This window comes from Peromyscus eremicus, chromosome 16_21 (assembly GCF_949786415.1).
Source record: "Peromyscus eremicus chromosome 16_21, PerEre_H2_v1, whole genome shotgun sequence".
Lineage (NCBI taxonomy): Eukaryota > Metazoa > Chordata > Mammalia > Rodentia > Cricetidae > Peromyscus > Peromyscus eremicus.
In genome coordinates this window covers 9408011-9423099 of record NC_081432.1, presented here as the reverse complement: position 1 = coordinate 9423099, position 15089 = coordinate 9408011, and the positions used below count along the sequence as shown (strand labels likewise).

Sequence of the window (15089 nt, the reverse complement as noted above, 5' to 3'; positions counted from 1 at the left end):
CTCTTTGGAGGCCATATTGACTGGTTATCAAGAGCATATTGAGGCCAGGCCCTAGAACACAAGGAAATCAGGTATTTTGGACATATGCTGTCAGAGAGCCCCAATTTGGATAAATTTGGCAATAGACACCCCATGGGTGACTGAGAATCAGGCTTGGACCTGCGGCTACCCACTTACAAGCTTTTTTCCAGAGACTGAAGGTTATAGAAATGCATTCAGCCAGGTGGTGGTGGCGCAGGCCTTTAATCCCAGCACTTGGGAGGCAGAGGCAGGCAGATCTCTGTGAGTTCGAGGCCAGCCTGGACTACAGAGTGAGTTCCAGGAAAGGCATCAAAACTACACAGAGAAACCCTGTCTCAAAAAAACAAACAAAACAAAACAAACAAACAAAAAAAGAAATGCATCCAGTACTATAGCCTAGGGCTGAGGATGGTGGGTGTGGGAGCTGCCTTTGTGGAGAATGTCTCCTGTACAAAGGACTCCATGGACAGAGGCTGTCTCTGCTCCAGAAACAGGCCAGGTTGCCTGGTGCTGCGGAGGCTTGGCAGGAACCCTCAGGGTCAAAGACTTAGGTCCCAGACCTCTATAGGCGTTTTGCTTGGAAATGGGCGACTTACCCAAGTCCAAGAGTCGATTTGGTCTGGCGGAGGGGGTGGGGATAAAAAGAAGAATGGCCTCTCATGTGGCTGGGGGACTAGTGGGGAAGACTCAATTCTACCTGGGCTCAGCACCAAGATGATAGGTTTTTTTTAACCTCAATAATAGGCTTCTCAGTCAACACAGTAAGCCAGATTAAACTGAATAAAAAAGACCCGGTTTATTGGGCCAAGCATTCCCCGGTGACTTTCGAGCCCCCAGAGGTGAGGCAGGCAGGGGAAGGGAGCAGCAGAAATCACATGGCCATTCTTCTATCCTGGATCTTGCTCTGTAGACCAGGCTGGCCTCGAACTCACAGAGACCTGCCTGGCTCTGCCTCCCGAGTGCTGGGATTAAAGGCGTGTGCCACCACCGCCCGGCCCACATGGCCATTCTTGAGGAGGGGACTTAAATACCTTGTATGTATAGTCTTGAGCAGGTAGCAGCTTGAGGGGAGGAGCCTGGATTTTTGGCGGTCTTTCTGAGAGAGGCGTGGTTTGGAATGGAGCCAAGCTGGTTTGTCTAGTTGTGGTGAGGGGTAAATTCCAGAAGGATCTTGACAGACTTCCTGGGAAAGGCCATGTGTACAGGGGAAGGAGATTGGAAAGGCTGGGCTCACAGACACTTGGCTTGTTATCTTTGCAGGGTTACCAGGAAACAGAGATACTTGTCTGCCGGCCCTTTCTTGAAACAGAAACATACTTCTGTCAAATCCAGACTGCCAGTTCTCTGGAGGCTGCTGTCTGTTTCTGGAACATGGCCACCAACATCCTCTTGGGACTACTGTGGGTGACTGTGGCAGTCTTGACTGGTCTGTTTTGAGGGTGTTGGCATATAGACACAGAGAGCAGGTGGACTGCATTCTAAGAACACACATTCCAAGATACAGCAAAGGACTCCTGACTACCCAGCCAGTGCTCCCAGCTAGTGCTCCCTGCTAGTGCTCCAAGCTTCTTCACTTGTCCTGCAGTAATTACCAAGCTGACTCCTTGGGCATGTTATCAAACCTGTAGGTATCTTAGTGTCCTCCTGTGTAAAATGGGTTATTAGTGTCTACGACAGCATTCCAGAAACTGGGCAAATGGTAGGTCAAAAGAGAGGCCTTCCTGTGCATGCCACTATTGCCCACCCCAGCCACCTGGTGGTTACTTTGGGACCATGTAAGGAAGAAGGGTAGATACAAAGAAGGCTGGGAAAGAGGCAGGTACCTCCTGGAGCCATCTTGGGAATGCCCTTGTGGAGGTTGACCCACCCCACCTGGAAGGTCAGATGGGAAAAGATGAATCAGGAGTATGTGCTGACTTTCTGGGCCAACAGAAGTCATCCTGCGTGTCCTCAAAGGATGCCTTTTCCAGACATGAGCCCCCCACTGTGACATTCAAATTCAAGGCCACAGGCCTGTTCCGGGAGTGTGTGGCCCATAAAGCATGCCTGGCAACCTCTTATTGGTCTTCCTGGACTACCTGAAGGGGTTAGCCTGATTTTCTTCCCCCTTTCTTCCCCAAACGCAGCCTGCATACAGGAAAAGTAGCCAAACGTGGGTGGCAAAGAGGTTGCTTGAAGACACTGGGGTCGGTTGGGCCAAAGCGTTTCTCTGGCTCCTGTTTTAACACACACGTCCCCAGTCCTCGCATGCCTCGCAGCCCTTGCGCCCTGCGTAGCCCCGCAGACTTGTACCCATATCGGGGGTCTCGGTGCCCAGGACCTTGAGTCGCGCGTCCCCGGGGCTCTGCGCGCGCCCGGGTGCCTGACCCGCCCCGTGACGCATTCCCAACCGTCCGGAATCGCGGCCGGCCCGCGCGCACCCGAGACGCGGGGCACGCGCATCGTGCACGCGCGCCACCACGTGACTCGGCGCGGCCAACCGGCGCGCCAGGATTTAGGGATAAAGCGCGGCCCCGCGACAGTTGCGGCGGGAGAGCGGCGGGGCAGAGAGCGTGACTCGCCCGCTCCAGTGCCACCGGTTCCCGCTGCGCTTCCCGCCGTCGCCGCCGACGCGCAACCATGTCGGAAGAGAAGCCCAAGGTAAGCCCGGGACGCAAGCCGCTGCAGAGTCCGCAGGACGCAGGCCGGGCCGCGCGCAAACAGGGCCCGCGGGCCCGCGCCCGGGCCTCCGCGCCCCTCCCCCACCATGGCCCGCGCCCCTCCCCCACCGGCGTCGCACCCCGCCCCGAGCTTCCCCCTGGCCCCGCCCCGCCCCTTAGTCCCACCCCCCGGCCGTGCCTCCCGCCACGCCAGGGCTCCGCCCCCGGTGTAGCCCCGCCTCAGGTGTAGTCCCGCCCCGAGTCTAGCCACGCCCCACGGCCCGAGAACCCGGAACTTGGAGGTCCCACGGGGTGCTGGTGCTTGGTTAGCAGGTCTCCCTCTCGGTCCTCACTCGTAGACGTGGCCATCCCTCTTGTGCCGTGTGCAGAGGGCCACGCGTGAGGCCGTGCGTGAGACCCTGGGCGCTCTGAGAGCTGCCCCGGGGCAGGAGTAAAGCTGGCCGCTCCGAGCTGATCACTGTGGGTCGGGCCGGATGCTCTCCCACTCCATTGCGGTCCTGCGGGGCAGGCCCCTCACTTAAGTCTCGGCAGTTGGTGCGTGGACAGGGCAGGGTTGCCCAATCCCAGTTAAACCGCTTTTCCACCTTCCCTGCCCTGCTGGGAGATAAACGTTGGAGACTGGCATTCTGTGCTGTTCACCGGCCTGGGCCTGGAGGTGACCACTCTCTTGGTTCAGATGGGAGACCCCAGGAGCAGGGCAAGCCACTGGAATGTTATGGTACCCTGCTGTAAAGTCAACAGCTGAACCCAGCAACATCTTGCCTGTGGGGCCCTTACCTTTTATTCCAACTCAGCCTTGGCTGCTGCCTGAACCATCATGGATGTTGAATGACCTGTTAGTCCTGGGCCAAGAGTAAACACTTTATATTTTGTAGTTGGTTTCCTCTATATGAGGTTGGGCAGGAAGTGAATGCCTGGTATGGTACTGGAAAGACCACACCTTCTGCCTCCTTAGGTTAGTGGAGGCAGAGCGTTATATTTTTATTTATATTTTGCAGTGCTGGTGATCTAACCTAGGGACTTTTGTACGCTAGGTAGGTACTCTGCCAGTGAGGTACTTCTTTACCCCCATCCCCTCATACTTTTTTTTTTTTTTTTTTTTTTTAAAGACAAGGTCTCTAGACCAGGCTGGTCTTGAACTCAGAGATCCTCCAGCTTTTGTTTTGAGACAAGGTCTCCCTGTGTAGCTCAAGCTGGCCTTGACCTGTACCCAGGAGTGCTGGGGTTACAGGTCTTAGCAGTCATCATGCTAAGCCTCATTTTTCTTAACTTGTGAGTTTATTTGCTAATTAGAGAGCTCCTGGACTGTGCCAGCCGTCCTGCTGTTAGAGCGGAGAGTGCTTCAGGACTCTTCACCTCTGCTGGCATTTCTGTTTATTTAAGTCCTGGTTGCTGCCTGTTTTGACCACAGCATACTTTTTTTTTTCCCTGATAGAAGTCAGTGCGTCTTGGGGCCTGGAGTTGTTCACTTTTTCTCATGGTGGATCCCACACTCTGGAGCAGGAGCCAAGCTCTCTGAGCAGTGCTACTATGTCCTTGGTGTCTTGTGAGTGAGTCCTGGGAAGTCTCACGCAGGAGGGAATGGGAGAATGGTGCCCCAGGTGTTCTCTCAGGTCCTTGCAAGATCCTCTCACCTGGGGACTATTTCTCAGGCTGGAAAGAGCTCTTACCCAAGGCCTTTAGGACCCAGTGCTGGTCAGGTCCCTTCCTGACACTGTCCTACCCCTTTCTCCAGGAATAAGAAGTGACCAAGGACATCCAAGGGAAGTAGGGCGCTTCAATGGAGTTACTTGGCTGAGCTGTGGGAAAAAAACCGGTGTGTTGACAGGGAGAAGGCTTGGTCTGCAAGTGGACCAAGGATCTATGTCCTTAACAAATAAATGGTTTCCAAGGCTGGAGAGATGGCTCAGCGGTAGGAGCAGTCCTGCTATTTCAGAGGACCCAGTTCAGTTCCCAGCAGCCACATGACTGCTGACAAACATCTGTAACTCCAGTCCTAGAGGATCTGACGCCCTCTTTTGGCCTCCGTGGGCACTGCCTGCATGTTATGCACAGACATACATGCAGGCAAAATACTCATACACATTTAAAAAATAATAAAGGTTAAAAAGTCCCCGTGGGCTTTTGATACATTCTGAACAACAAAAGTAGTTCCTTTTCGGACTGAACGGCCCCAAAGTGTGGCTCTGTGGCCGGCCCATAACATAAACTTTTTATTCAAAGTGTGTTTCCAGGCAACAAGAAGTAACTGACTTCGCCTTTGTCCAGTGGCTTGCGTATGTCATGATTATATAAAAACTACTGCTGTTCATAGGAATTTTTCATCCACTGTGGGGAATGGAACCCAGGGTGAGCACATGGTATTCCTTGGATCCATACCTAGCCCCAGAAGAGCACAGTCTGAGACTGGAGGGTCCAGGGGGACCACAGCCTTCACCCTGCTAACTCTAGCGGATCCCTCAGAGCCCCCCAGTGTCCCTCTGGTCTCCCACTCCTGGTTTTATGTTGGCTTTTCTTACCAATCATATAGAGCCATGGATAGCCTGCAAACATGTTTTTACTAGCCTCATAAATAATTTTTAAAACAAAGATGGGTTTTCTTTGGCTTCCTAGATTTAATGAGTAGATTTTTGTCTTTGAATTGGTAGTCTGTGAGGACACTGGCTTTATATGGCTGTTTCTTTCACGGTGCTTAACAAATGTAGGTTAAAAATAAATTCTGTGTAAAAATAAGACAGTCACACGAGTCACTCCGGGGGAATAACTCACAGGAGCTGCTGGGGGAATTTTAAGAAGTAGGTTGGTTTTGATGACTTGAAACAATCACCATTACCCAAGGACCTACGCTTTAAGCCCTGGTGATTCTGAGCTGGCTTTTGAGACCCAGTTCCCGTGTCTTACAGGAGGGAGTGAAGACAGAGAATGACCACATCAACCTGAAAGTGGCGGGGCAGGATGGCTCAGTGGTGCAGTTCAAGATCAAGCGGCACACTCCACTGAGTAAGCTGATGAAGGCCTACTGCGAGAGGCAGGTAGGCAGAGCCCCGTGCGTGCGCGTGCATGCGTGCCTGCGTGCCTGCTCACGGCCTCCCTCCCTGAAGGAGTCCTGCGGTGGCAGCTTGTGTTGCAGACTTGCTGTGAGACCCATCCCCATATCAAATAACATGCTTCGAACAATGCAGCACAAGAGGACAGGGCAGGCTCAAAACCAGTGTTAAGTCTTAGCCTGCCATAAAGCCCCCGGTTCTCTCACTGAGAAATGCATAATCCATCAGGTGCACAAAACTACCCCAGGTAACAACTATTTGAAAGAGAACCGCACTGGTGTACTTAAAATAATTCTGGCAATATGCAATACCTTTGCTGTGTAAACCTCACATCTGCCAAATGGCCAGACCTGAGTCTCCTGTCTCTGTTAACATTGTTCAAAGTGGAACCTGGGGCCGTGACCTGCAAAAGATCTAAGGATGACATCATATGTGGAATCCATAAGCCTCAGCTGTATATAAGTTAGTAAAATCTTCTATCTGAGGCATTAAGCCAGACACACACTATCTTATTAAAGAGCTTTTCCCTTATCTCTAAGTGTGAGAAATCACACTGGGAAGGCATGTCATTTCTGTAACACACACGGTGCTTTCTTCTTCTCCTGGTCTGTTTTCACATATTCGTCTCTGCTGTGCTCCTCACAGCCTTCCTGATTGTGGCCCTCATGGTCACTTGACCTGTTTCTCTCTGGGAACTTTCTGGAGGAGGAAACGGTATTGCAGTACAGAAGTTCTGGGGGGAATTTAGCTTAGTTTAGCTTCTGAGAAGAAGGGAGGGGCAGAATTAGGGCAGGCCAGGTGTCGGAATGGGACGGAGACTTCTGAATGGGTCGGTTTGGGGCAGCAGATGCTGTAGATTGTGGGCCAACAGGGCTCTTTGTACTCAGCTGGGTTGTGTGCGTATGCAGATGCTAATATTGTTGCTGGTTCTGGATATCTTCAGGTTCATCTGTGTTGTCTGGGAACATCTAATGCATGTCCTTCCTTTTCCCCAGGGCTTGTCAATGAGGCAGATTCGATTCCGGTTTGATGGGCAACCAATCAACGAAACAGACACTCCAGCCCAGGTATGATGTAGCCATGTGCGCCAGGGTCTGCGCAGTTGGAACACTGTCGTTTGAGAATAAGATAGGTGCACACGAAAGACTTGTTTCTGCAATGATTTCGATGATTAGACTTCACGTTCTGATATTTGGAGATTAGTTTCTCAGCTGAAGAAGTGGGACTGCAAACGTCTTGGCTGTTTTGAGATGAGAGTCCAGGTGTAGGACCCATACCCTCAGGGGCCATGGCCATTGCTGACGGCTGCCCACGAATCCACAGCTCCTGGGGTCCTGAGGGCTTAGTGCCACCCACTTGTTCTTTATTGGAGTTGGAACTGGAGTCAGAACCTAGGTACTTGTCTTATTTTAAAATTTTTAATTAAAAATATTTTTGTGGAGACCGGAGAGATAGCTCTTCAGTTAAGAATACAGGCTGCTCTTTCAGAAGACCTGGGCTTGATTCCCAGCACCCACATGGCAGCTTACAACTGCCTGTAACTCTAGTTCCAGGGCATCTGATGCCCTCTTCTAGACTCTGGGCGTCAGACACACATGTGGTATGTAGATATACATGCACATAAAAATAAATAAATCAAAAAATTTTTTGGGCTTGGCATTAGTGATGCAGGACTTTAGTCCTAGCACTCAGGAGGCAGAGGCATGCAGATCCATGAGTTCAAGGCCAGCCTGGTCTACAGAGCCGGTTCTAGGACAGCCAGGGCTATAGAGAGCCATGTCTCAAAAAAAAAAAAAAAAAAAAAAAAGACCAAATTTTTTTTTCTTTTGGGCAGGGCTAGAGAGGTAGTTTAGGGGTTAAGAGCACCGGCTGGTCTCCCAGAGGACCCGGGTTCAGTTCCCAGCACCCACAGGGCAGCTCACAGCTGTAACTCCAGTGCCAGGGGATCTGACGTCCTCTTCTGCTCTGCAGAATCCTTCATGCATGTGGGTGGGGCACATAAGCTCACACAACCACACAAACAGACATAAAAATAAAAGATGAATGAATGATAGGCAAGGTTTTTGTGAATGTCAAATGTTTATCTACAAATGCTGGGGCTGGCGAGATGCCTTAGTGGGTGAGACGCTTGTCACCAAGCCTGATGATCTAAGTTCGTGTGAGTGCCCCTCATTAAAAAATGCATAAAAACACTTTAAAATGCTGACATTGCAATTCATTCAATAGACATTATAAGAACACATAGTGCATTCTGTGGGCTGATGAGTCTGTTTTTAATGACCCCGTTTTTCCCTCAGTTCTTAGCTGTGATTATTCTTCTTTGAATCTTGTCAGCAGTCAGTCGGGTGGATAAGTAGTTACTGTGACCCCACCAGTGACCCTTTTTCCCTGCATGCTGCACTCCAGCCAAGGTGGCTGGGCTGTGTCTAGTGTAGGGGGAAGCTGTTTGGGAGCATGGTATCATTGTGTACTCACCTCTGACGTTTCCTGTCCCCTCTGCCTGGACCTGCCTTGGCAACATGGACAGCTGGAGATGGAGGATGAGGACACCATTGACGTATTCCAGCAGCAGACAGGAGGAACAGCTCCCCGAGGGACCGTCGCCACACCCAACCATTGTCCTGACATTTGCTATTGAATGGTGACCATGCAGCCACGCCAATCACAGAAGAGTCAGCAGAAGCCAGAGTCACCGCTTGGAGTGAACTACAGACCATAATGCAGGGACGCGAGTATTATGTAACTTGGCCAACAAGAGTGTTTGGTTTAGGGAAATGAGATTTGAGGTTTTGGGATTTGTTTTTTGTTTTTGTTTTTGTTTCTGTTTCCTCCCATCCCTAAAATATTTTTCCCCCAAACTTGGGGCTGGATGTAGACTCTCAGCCTGTGGCCCAACTCTGCCCCCCAGAACTGTGGTTCCCTCTGGTTTGACTTGTCCTAATCAAATAGAGAGCTTGTGGTCACATTCCCCAGTGGGCATGCCTATGAGGGGGGGAGAGGGACAGAATTCCACCTATTTGTTATAGGCAAAGAATAGTAAAATGTGAAATACTCTAAATTTGAGCTTTGTCAAACATCTGGTGAAGTTCAAGGGAAAAGACCAATGCTTTTAAAAAATGTAAGGAGTCCTTAAGTACTGTGACCCAACTACTCCTGCACACGCCCCTTTCTACTTGGTATCTGGGAGTGGGTACCTGGGCAAGGCTGGTACAGTGAAACCCACTCTCTTCCCTTTTCATGATGTAGAAGAAAGTACTTGCCCTGTCTCATTTGGAAATTGAATGTGGCCTCAGATTCTTTCTAGTACTTGGTTCCGATACATAATTATGGTTTCTGTTTAAGAAGGTAATTGGTTAAGTATCAAGTTTACAGTGATGTTGTGTAAGAGACTTGCTCTAAAGTGTGGCTGCAAAAGAAAGCCAGGGGAAGGTGGCCTCATTCTCATGGACTGTGCTCTGCCGCTTTACAAATGTGTATTCAAATGATGCATCAGTGGGTGACGTCAGTCCTGCATTGTGGGGTCTATACCAGTTAAATGTTCATAGTTCTGCCTGTCATCCTTCTGTAAGGATCCATTGCTGCTTGATGGCCATCTCTGCCTTTTATAGTCACCTGACACTGACCTACCATCTCTCGCTTGCTTAAAATCCTGAGGAAAATGTTCTTGTTTCCTGTTTTGCTGCGTGGGCTTGGGTGGGATGTCTGTTGGCTCTGTTGTGTTTATTCACCAGTTTGTACATTATTTGTTGTCCTTTACTACTGTAAACAGTAAATATAGTTTGGTATTCTGTCTCTTGGCTTCTGTTAAACACTGTATTTGGAGACTGCATATGTCACAACTCACTATTGACAGTCTGTCCAGTGGGGCCACTCAGACACAGACAGAGAAGCCCGCTGCTGGACACTTGCAGGTCCTGATAGCTCATTCTGCAGCATGTGTCCCACGCTGCTGCATGTTGCCTGCCCTCGTGGGTGTCCTGTGTGAAGACAGGTGGGCTTTAGGGGCAGGGTGTTAGTTCTGGGGTGTCTCAGGCTTTCTGTTGTTTGAATAGGTCATCCATTTGTGAAGTTGATGACCTCCTAATCTGTTTTGAAAATGAGTTGATGCTAATTTGGCTGTGAGGGGGTTCAGTACTTAGGTGAGAGAAAACCAGGGTTGTCCTTCAGTTGAGCAGAAACACCACGCACTTAGTTCATCCAGCAGCAGGAGTGTGCAGATAGAGCATAGTACAGAGTCAGACATTTCCTAGGTCCCTAAGATGGCCCAGAGGAAGGGGTGGTTAAAATGCAGAAGAGCGCCTAAGGGGAGGGCTACATCTCGGGGGCCATGTTAGTTACTTTCTCAATACTGTCACAAAATCCCTGGCAATCCCCTGAAGGAGGAAGCAGAGATGAGCACTGGGACTTGGCCTCCACTGTTTTACTTTTTATTTAGTCCAGACTCCAGCCCTGGAAATAGTGTGGCCCGTATTTAGGGTGAATTGTATCGTGACCCCGACCCCAACCCCCAAAAACAGCTCTTAAGGCATACTCAAGGGTGAACTTCATTAATACCCTAGCTATTTCTTCTTTCAAGTTAACTATTACAAATCCATTCCTTGTCAACTAAACATCCAAAGACATCACTTTATAATATTCTATCTGGCATTTGAAATCGTTTACCTCATAATACAAAATGCATTTAGTTTATCCCTGAGTGTCGTCTTTGTCCCCCCTCCCCCAGCCCCCACAGTTTAATGTCTAAGTTCAAGTTTGCTTTGAGACTCAAGACAATTTCTGAATCGTGAGCCCCTGTAAAATAAACAAGTTACTTCCAACATACAATAGCACCGAGTAAACAAACCTATTTCAAAAGGGAGGAATTGGAGCATAGCAAAGAAAGATTAGGCCAAAGCAAGATGAATGAAATCCAGCAGAGTAGAAAACAAGCCCTCTGCTCCACGTCTGGTGTCTGAGGTTCATGACATCATTTGGGCCCTGGTGGCCTCGGGTAGTCCCATCCCACGGTTCTGGTGCCTGTGGTCTCTGTTGGGCCAGTACTTGGTACCTTCAGCTTTCCTCAGTGAGCATCCAACCTCCCACCTTGCTGGCATCTCTAATATCCGGGGGTCTTTTACAATGTAGCCTCCACCTTCACTTCACAGTGGCCTCTCGAGGCCTCCGTACAGGGAATGACATTGCCATTCACTGCTTTGTTTCTGTGGCTTTCTGGAATCGTGGCACAACTTTCTATTATTTCCTCTCTCGTACATCTTGCAAATGTGGATGCCACATCACCAAATTTGGCTGCCAGCTCCAGATGAAGCCTGGTATACTTAGACCATGGTTGCAGCCACCTCTGTGTGCTCTTGTGGCCGAACCTGGGAAATCATCTCCCTATGTGCTGTTTTCCATCTTTTCAAGCATTCTCCTTTCAAATGGATTTGCATTTTTATATCCTGGAGTACTCATTTGAACCAGTGAGGCATTGCCTTCTAGGAGCCTTACCTGTTATTCCAGTGCACGGTCTCAGATATCAATGGCACTAGATTCCTTTAACAACCACAGCCAGTTTATCCCAGATCTGCCCTGCCCTCAACTTGGTCCAATCTCTACCCACCAAACGACATTTTCTGCATTTCTCTGTACACTTGTTCTCATTGTGAATGTGGATGAATGCAGTGAACAATAACTGTGTCACAGCCTGAACGTTAGGCTGCCTTGGGATTTCCTTGGCCTAAAAACCCATTTATTTTGATACTCAGCCTCACTCAAGTTTTCAGGATGCAGATAAAACTCTGCTGGAATTGTTACCGGGAGTCCACTGGAGAAGACCACTCAGACATGGTCTAGAGCCAACTGAAGGTCTTTATTCCATCTGGCTGGGACTACACTCAGGTATTTGGGACTCAGATGTAGTACTGAGTGTTTAGAGCAGTGGTTCTCAACCTGTGAATCATGACCCCTTTCGGGGTTGAAAAACGCTTTCACAGGAGTCACATATCAGATATCCTGCATATCAGATATTTACAACTCAGAACAGGAGCAAAATTATAGTTAATGAAGTAGCAACAAAAATAATTTTATGGTTGGGGGTCACCACAACATGAGGAACTGTATGAATGGGTCTCAGCATTAGGAAGGTTGAGAACCACTGGTTTAGGGTAAGGTTTTTGTTTTGTTTTTCTGGGTTTTTTTGGGACAGAATTTTGTTGCTGGAAGTTTCTTTGGTCCTCTCTGGCCCCATGGTCCAGAGGAATCTCTCCCACCCATGGTCCCACAGCCACTTATAAAATAATCACTCAGAGGCTTAATATTAATTACAAACTGTATGGCCTATGGCTCAAGCTTGTTGCTAGCTAGCTCTTATAACTTAACCCATTTCTATTAATCTATGTATCGCCACGTATTCCGTGGCTTTTACCTGTGTCCCATTACATGTTGTTCGTTGGACAGCAGGCTGGAGTCTCCTGACATCACCCTTCTCTCTGTATCTCTGCTTGGATTTCCTTGCTTGCCTCTAAGCTGCCTTGCCATAGGCCAAAGCTGCTTTATTTATTAGCCAATGGGAGCAACACATATATTCACAGTGTACAGAAAGACATTCCACAGCAGGATCTTTCTGTTTAACTGCTCTAGCTGTTCTGAAACTCATTTTGTAGACCAGGCTGGCCTCGAACTCACAGAGATTCACCTGCTTGTGCCTCCCGAGTGGATTAAGATGTTTTTAAAGACAAAAACCACATCCTGGCATCTCAGCCAGCAGCTACAGAGGAAAGTTCTGTGCAAGCAAGCAGTTTAAAAGCAGTTAGCTGGGAGGAGGTTCTACACAGGCGTTAACAGAAGCTAAGTTAGCTGGGCCATCTTGACCTTGGGTTTCTAGAATAGAGTTGAGTAATTGTCCATGTGGCTTCCCAACAAGGAGGTCAGATTCTAGTTAACCCTAAAATGGCCTCAGCAAAAATACAAGATGGAGCCGGGCGGTGGTGGCGCACGCCTTTAATCCCAGCACTTGGGAGGCAGAGCCAGGCGGATCTCTGTGAGTTCGAGGCCAGCCTGGGCTACCAAGTGAGTTCTAGGAAAGGCGCAAAGCTACACGGAGAAACCCTGTCTCGAAAAACAAAACAAAACAAAAAACAACAACAAAAAAATACAAGATGGAGGAAACTCCACTGTCTTGCCCTATCACAGAAAGTGACATGAATGGTTGCCAGCCCAGCTTCTGATAAGGATCCTCTTGTTCCCCCCTGAAATAAACCTTTGTGAGCAGCCTTTAGTACCTGTGTTTTTCAGCCCTCCATCCCCAAATGACCCACTTGCTCCTGCTAGGCCTCATCTGCTAAAGGTTCCAGTCTTCCAAAACTGTGACCAGTGTTCAAACATACGGACTGTTGGGGCACACATTTCATGCGTAAACTGTCCCAGGGAATCGTAGCTGCCATTCGAATATTTGGATGTGTTAGAACAGAATAGCTTCTGTTTTTCCCACACCCAACAGCAGGAGGGCAGTGTGGCCTGGAGGCCAGCTTTTATGTGTGTTGAGGGGAGGTGGCTATGCTTATGTGATTGTTTATGCTATGTGTAATTGGAATGGCAGATCCTTCCATATTCTTTTTTATAATGTTAAATGACACGAACCTAATGCCTCAAATCTTTGAGTTCAATGGACATGTGAGGAGATAACAGCCACAAATCTGTACTCAGGGTCCCAGCAGGAACATGTCCCCTTTGTTCTGGGGGAGCCCGTGTCTTGAGCTGTAACCCCTCCTGGGAAAGCAGTTGTGCAACCAAGAAGATGCTGAACATCTATCTACCCGGTAGCTGCGTGTGATGAGGAAGAACAGATTTCTTGGCAACGAGTCCGATTGGTTTGGTCACAGAAAGGGTGGGATATAGCCCGGGATGGGGACTTCATTTCCCTTTGAGAAACCAAGGTACTCTCGCAAAATGTTATCTTTTCAAATCACCCTGGTCACTTGAAAAGCACAGGCCTTTAATCCCAGCACCTGGGAGGCAGAGGCAGGCAGATCTCTTGAGTTTGAGGCCAGCCTGGTCTATAGAATGAGTTCTAGGACAGTCAGAGTTACATAGTGTGTGTGAGTGTGTGTGTGTGTGTGTGTGTGTGTGTGTGTGTGTGTGTGTGTATGAGATCTTTCTGGCTTCAAGTTTCACGCACTTGCACAGACCCTTATGAGGAGCATGCCAAGTGCAAGGAAGGAACTCCGTCTCATTCGGGAACAATCCATGGAACACATCCTGGCCCTCGCAGGATTTTTCAAAGAAGGACCCCAGGATGAGCTGCGCGCTTTGGAGCGCCACCACACGGCGTGGAGAGGCTCCCAAAGGCCAGCCGGGGCGGGCGGCGCTGAGGGTGAAGCCGGCCGACAAGGTTCTGGAACCTGGGCTCCGCCATCCCGGGCCCTGAAGCGGCGAGCCCAGGGCGAAGCTCCTCGGGCCTCTGCCTGACACCACGTCGGCACGCCACGTCACCCGCGCGCGCCCCGGACGCACTTCTGGCCGGAGGCAGCGCCCCGGAAGCAGCCGTGGAGGTCGGAGCAGGCGGGCGGGACCGGCGCGGATGTGGCGAGGCTGCTGAACCCAGGTTCCGCGGTATGGCGGGGACGGCGCTGAAGAGGCTGATGGCCGAGTATAAGCGTGAGTCGGGCGGCTCCCGCCTCCCCATCCGCTTCCCCGTAGCCTACCGCGGTGTCCCCCGGCCCGAGCCGGCCCGGGCGCGGTGTGGGCATGCCGGGCCGGCCTGAAGGAGCCCGCGCGCGGAGGGCCGGGCTGTCGCTGTCGCCTGCGCGCCCCGGCCCGGCGGCCGGCTGCAGCGGGGCAGGCCCTGGGCGCAGATCGGGTTCGGCCAGCCAGGCCATGGCCCTGCGACCCGGACCTGGTCCCCGAGTCCCTGCGGGCTTGCGCATCTGTCCTCCCTCCCGACAGTTGATGCTGAGGGGACGGTGCTCAGCGAGGACCCGGTAGTCCCTGTAAGGTGGTCATGAGGTAGAGGAGGAGAGTTTGGGGAGAAAGTTGAAAGTCAGAAAAATAACGCCTTAGACCTCCGGCCACGCTGCCGGTGAGAGTTGCAGCAATTGGGCTGCAGCGAACCAAAGTTTCGCAGACAAGGGTTCGGTTCGGGGACTTGGGAAGACCCTGTCCTTTCATCCGGATCTGTGTTTCTCTGTGTTTTACTTTTTCAACCCCGTTTCTAGGCTTAGGAACATTATCTTTTATGAAGAAAAAAAAAAAAAAAGAAAGAAAAGAAATCAGCAGTCAGGCTCTGGGACAGGGATCCAAGTTCCGGCAGTTTGTACTGCTTGTTGAATTTAATTTCCCAAGGGTATTCACATTAGAGAAATTTTTAGTCCTCATCTTCTGTCCT

The 15089-nt window shown here is 50.1% G+C and overlaps 1 protein-coding gene across 2 annotated transcripts; it reads left to right on the top strand.

The window, feature by feature from the left end:
• The first annotated feature begins 2487 nt into the window (after positions 1-2487).
• Positions 2488-8506, top strand: Sumo3 (small ubiquitin like modifier 3). 2 transcript variants are annotated; one of them, XM_059281980.1, is made up of 4 exons: positions 2488-2661; positions 5585-5713; positions 6724-6795; positions 8256-8506. In XM_059281980.1, the coding sequence occupies exons 1-4, from the start codon at positions 2641-2643 to the stop codon at positions 8364-8366; spliced, it is 333 nt and encodes a 110-aa protein (XP_059137963.1). In that variant the 5' UTR covers positions 2488-2640; the 3' UTR covers positions 8367-8506. The 2 variants fall into 2 exon arrangements, with proteins under 2 accessions (XP_059137963.1, XP_059137964.1); XM_059281981.1 differs by lacking the exon at positions 2488-2661 and adding an exon at positions 4905-5030.
• Positions 8507-15089: the final 6583 nt, after the last annotated feature.

Excerpts from the sequence above, each read along its gene's own strand:
- Sumo3 (XM_059281980.1), top strand. The coding sequence starts at position 2,641 with ATGTCGGAAGAGAAGCCCAAG. Across the intron at positions 2,662-5,584 it reads TGTCGGAAGAGAAGCCCAAG|GAGGGAGTGAAGACAGAGAA; the intron begins GTAAGCCCGGGA and ends CGTGTCTTACAG. Across the intron at positions 5,714-6,723 it reads AGGCCTACTGCGAGAGGCAG|GGCTTGTCAATGAGGCAGAT; the intron begins GTAGGCAGAGCC and ends CCTTTTCCCCAG.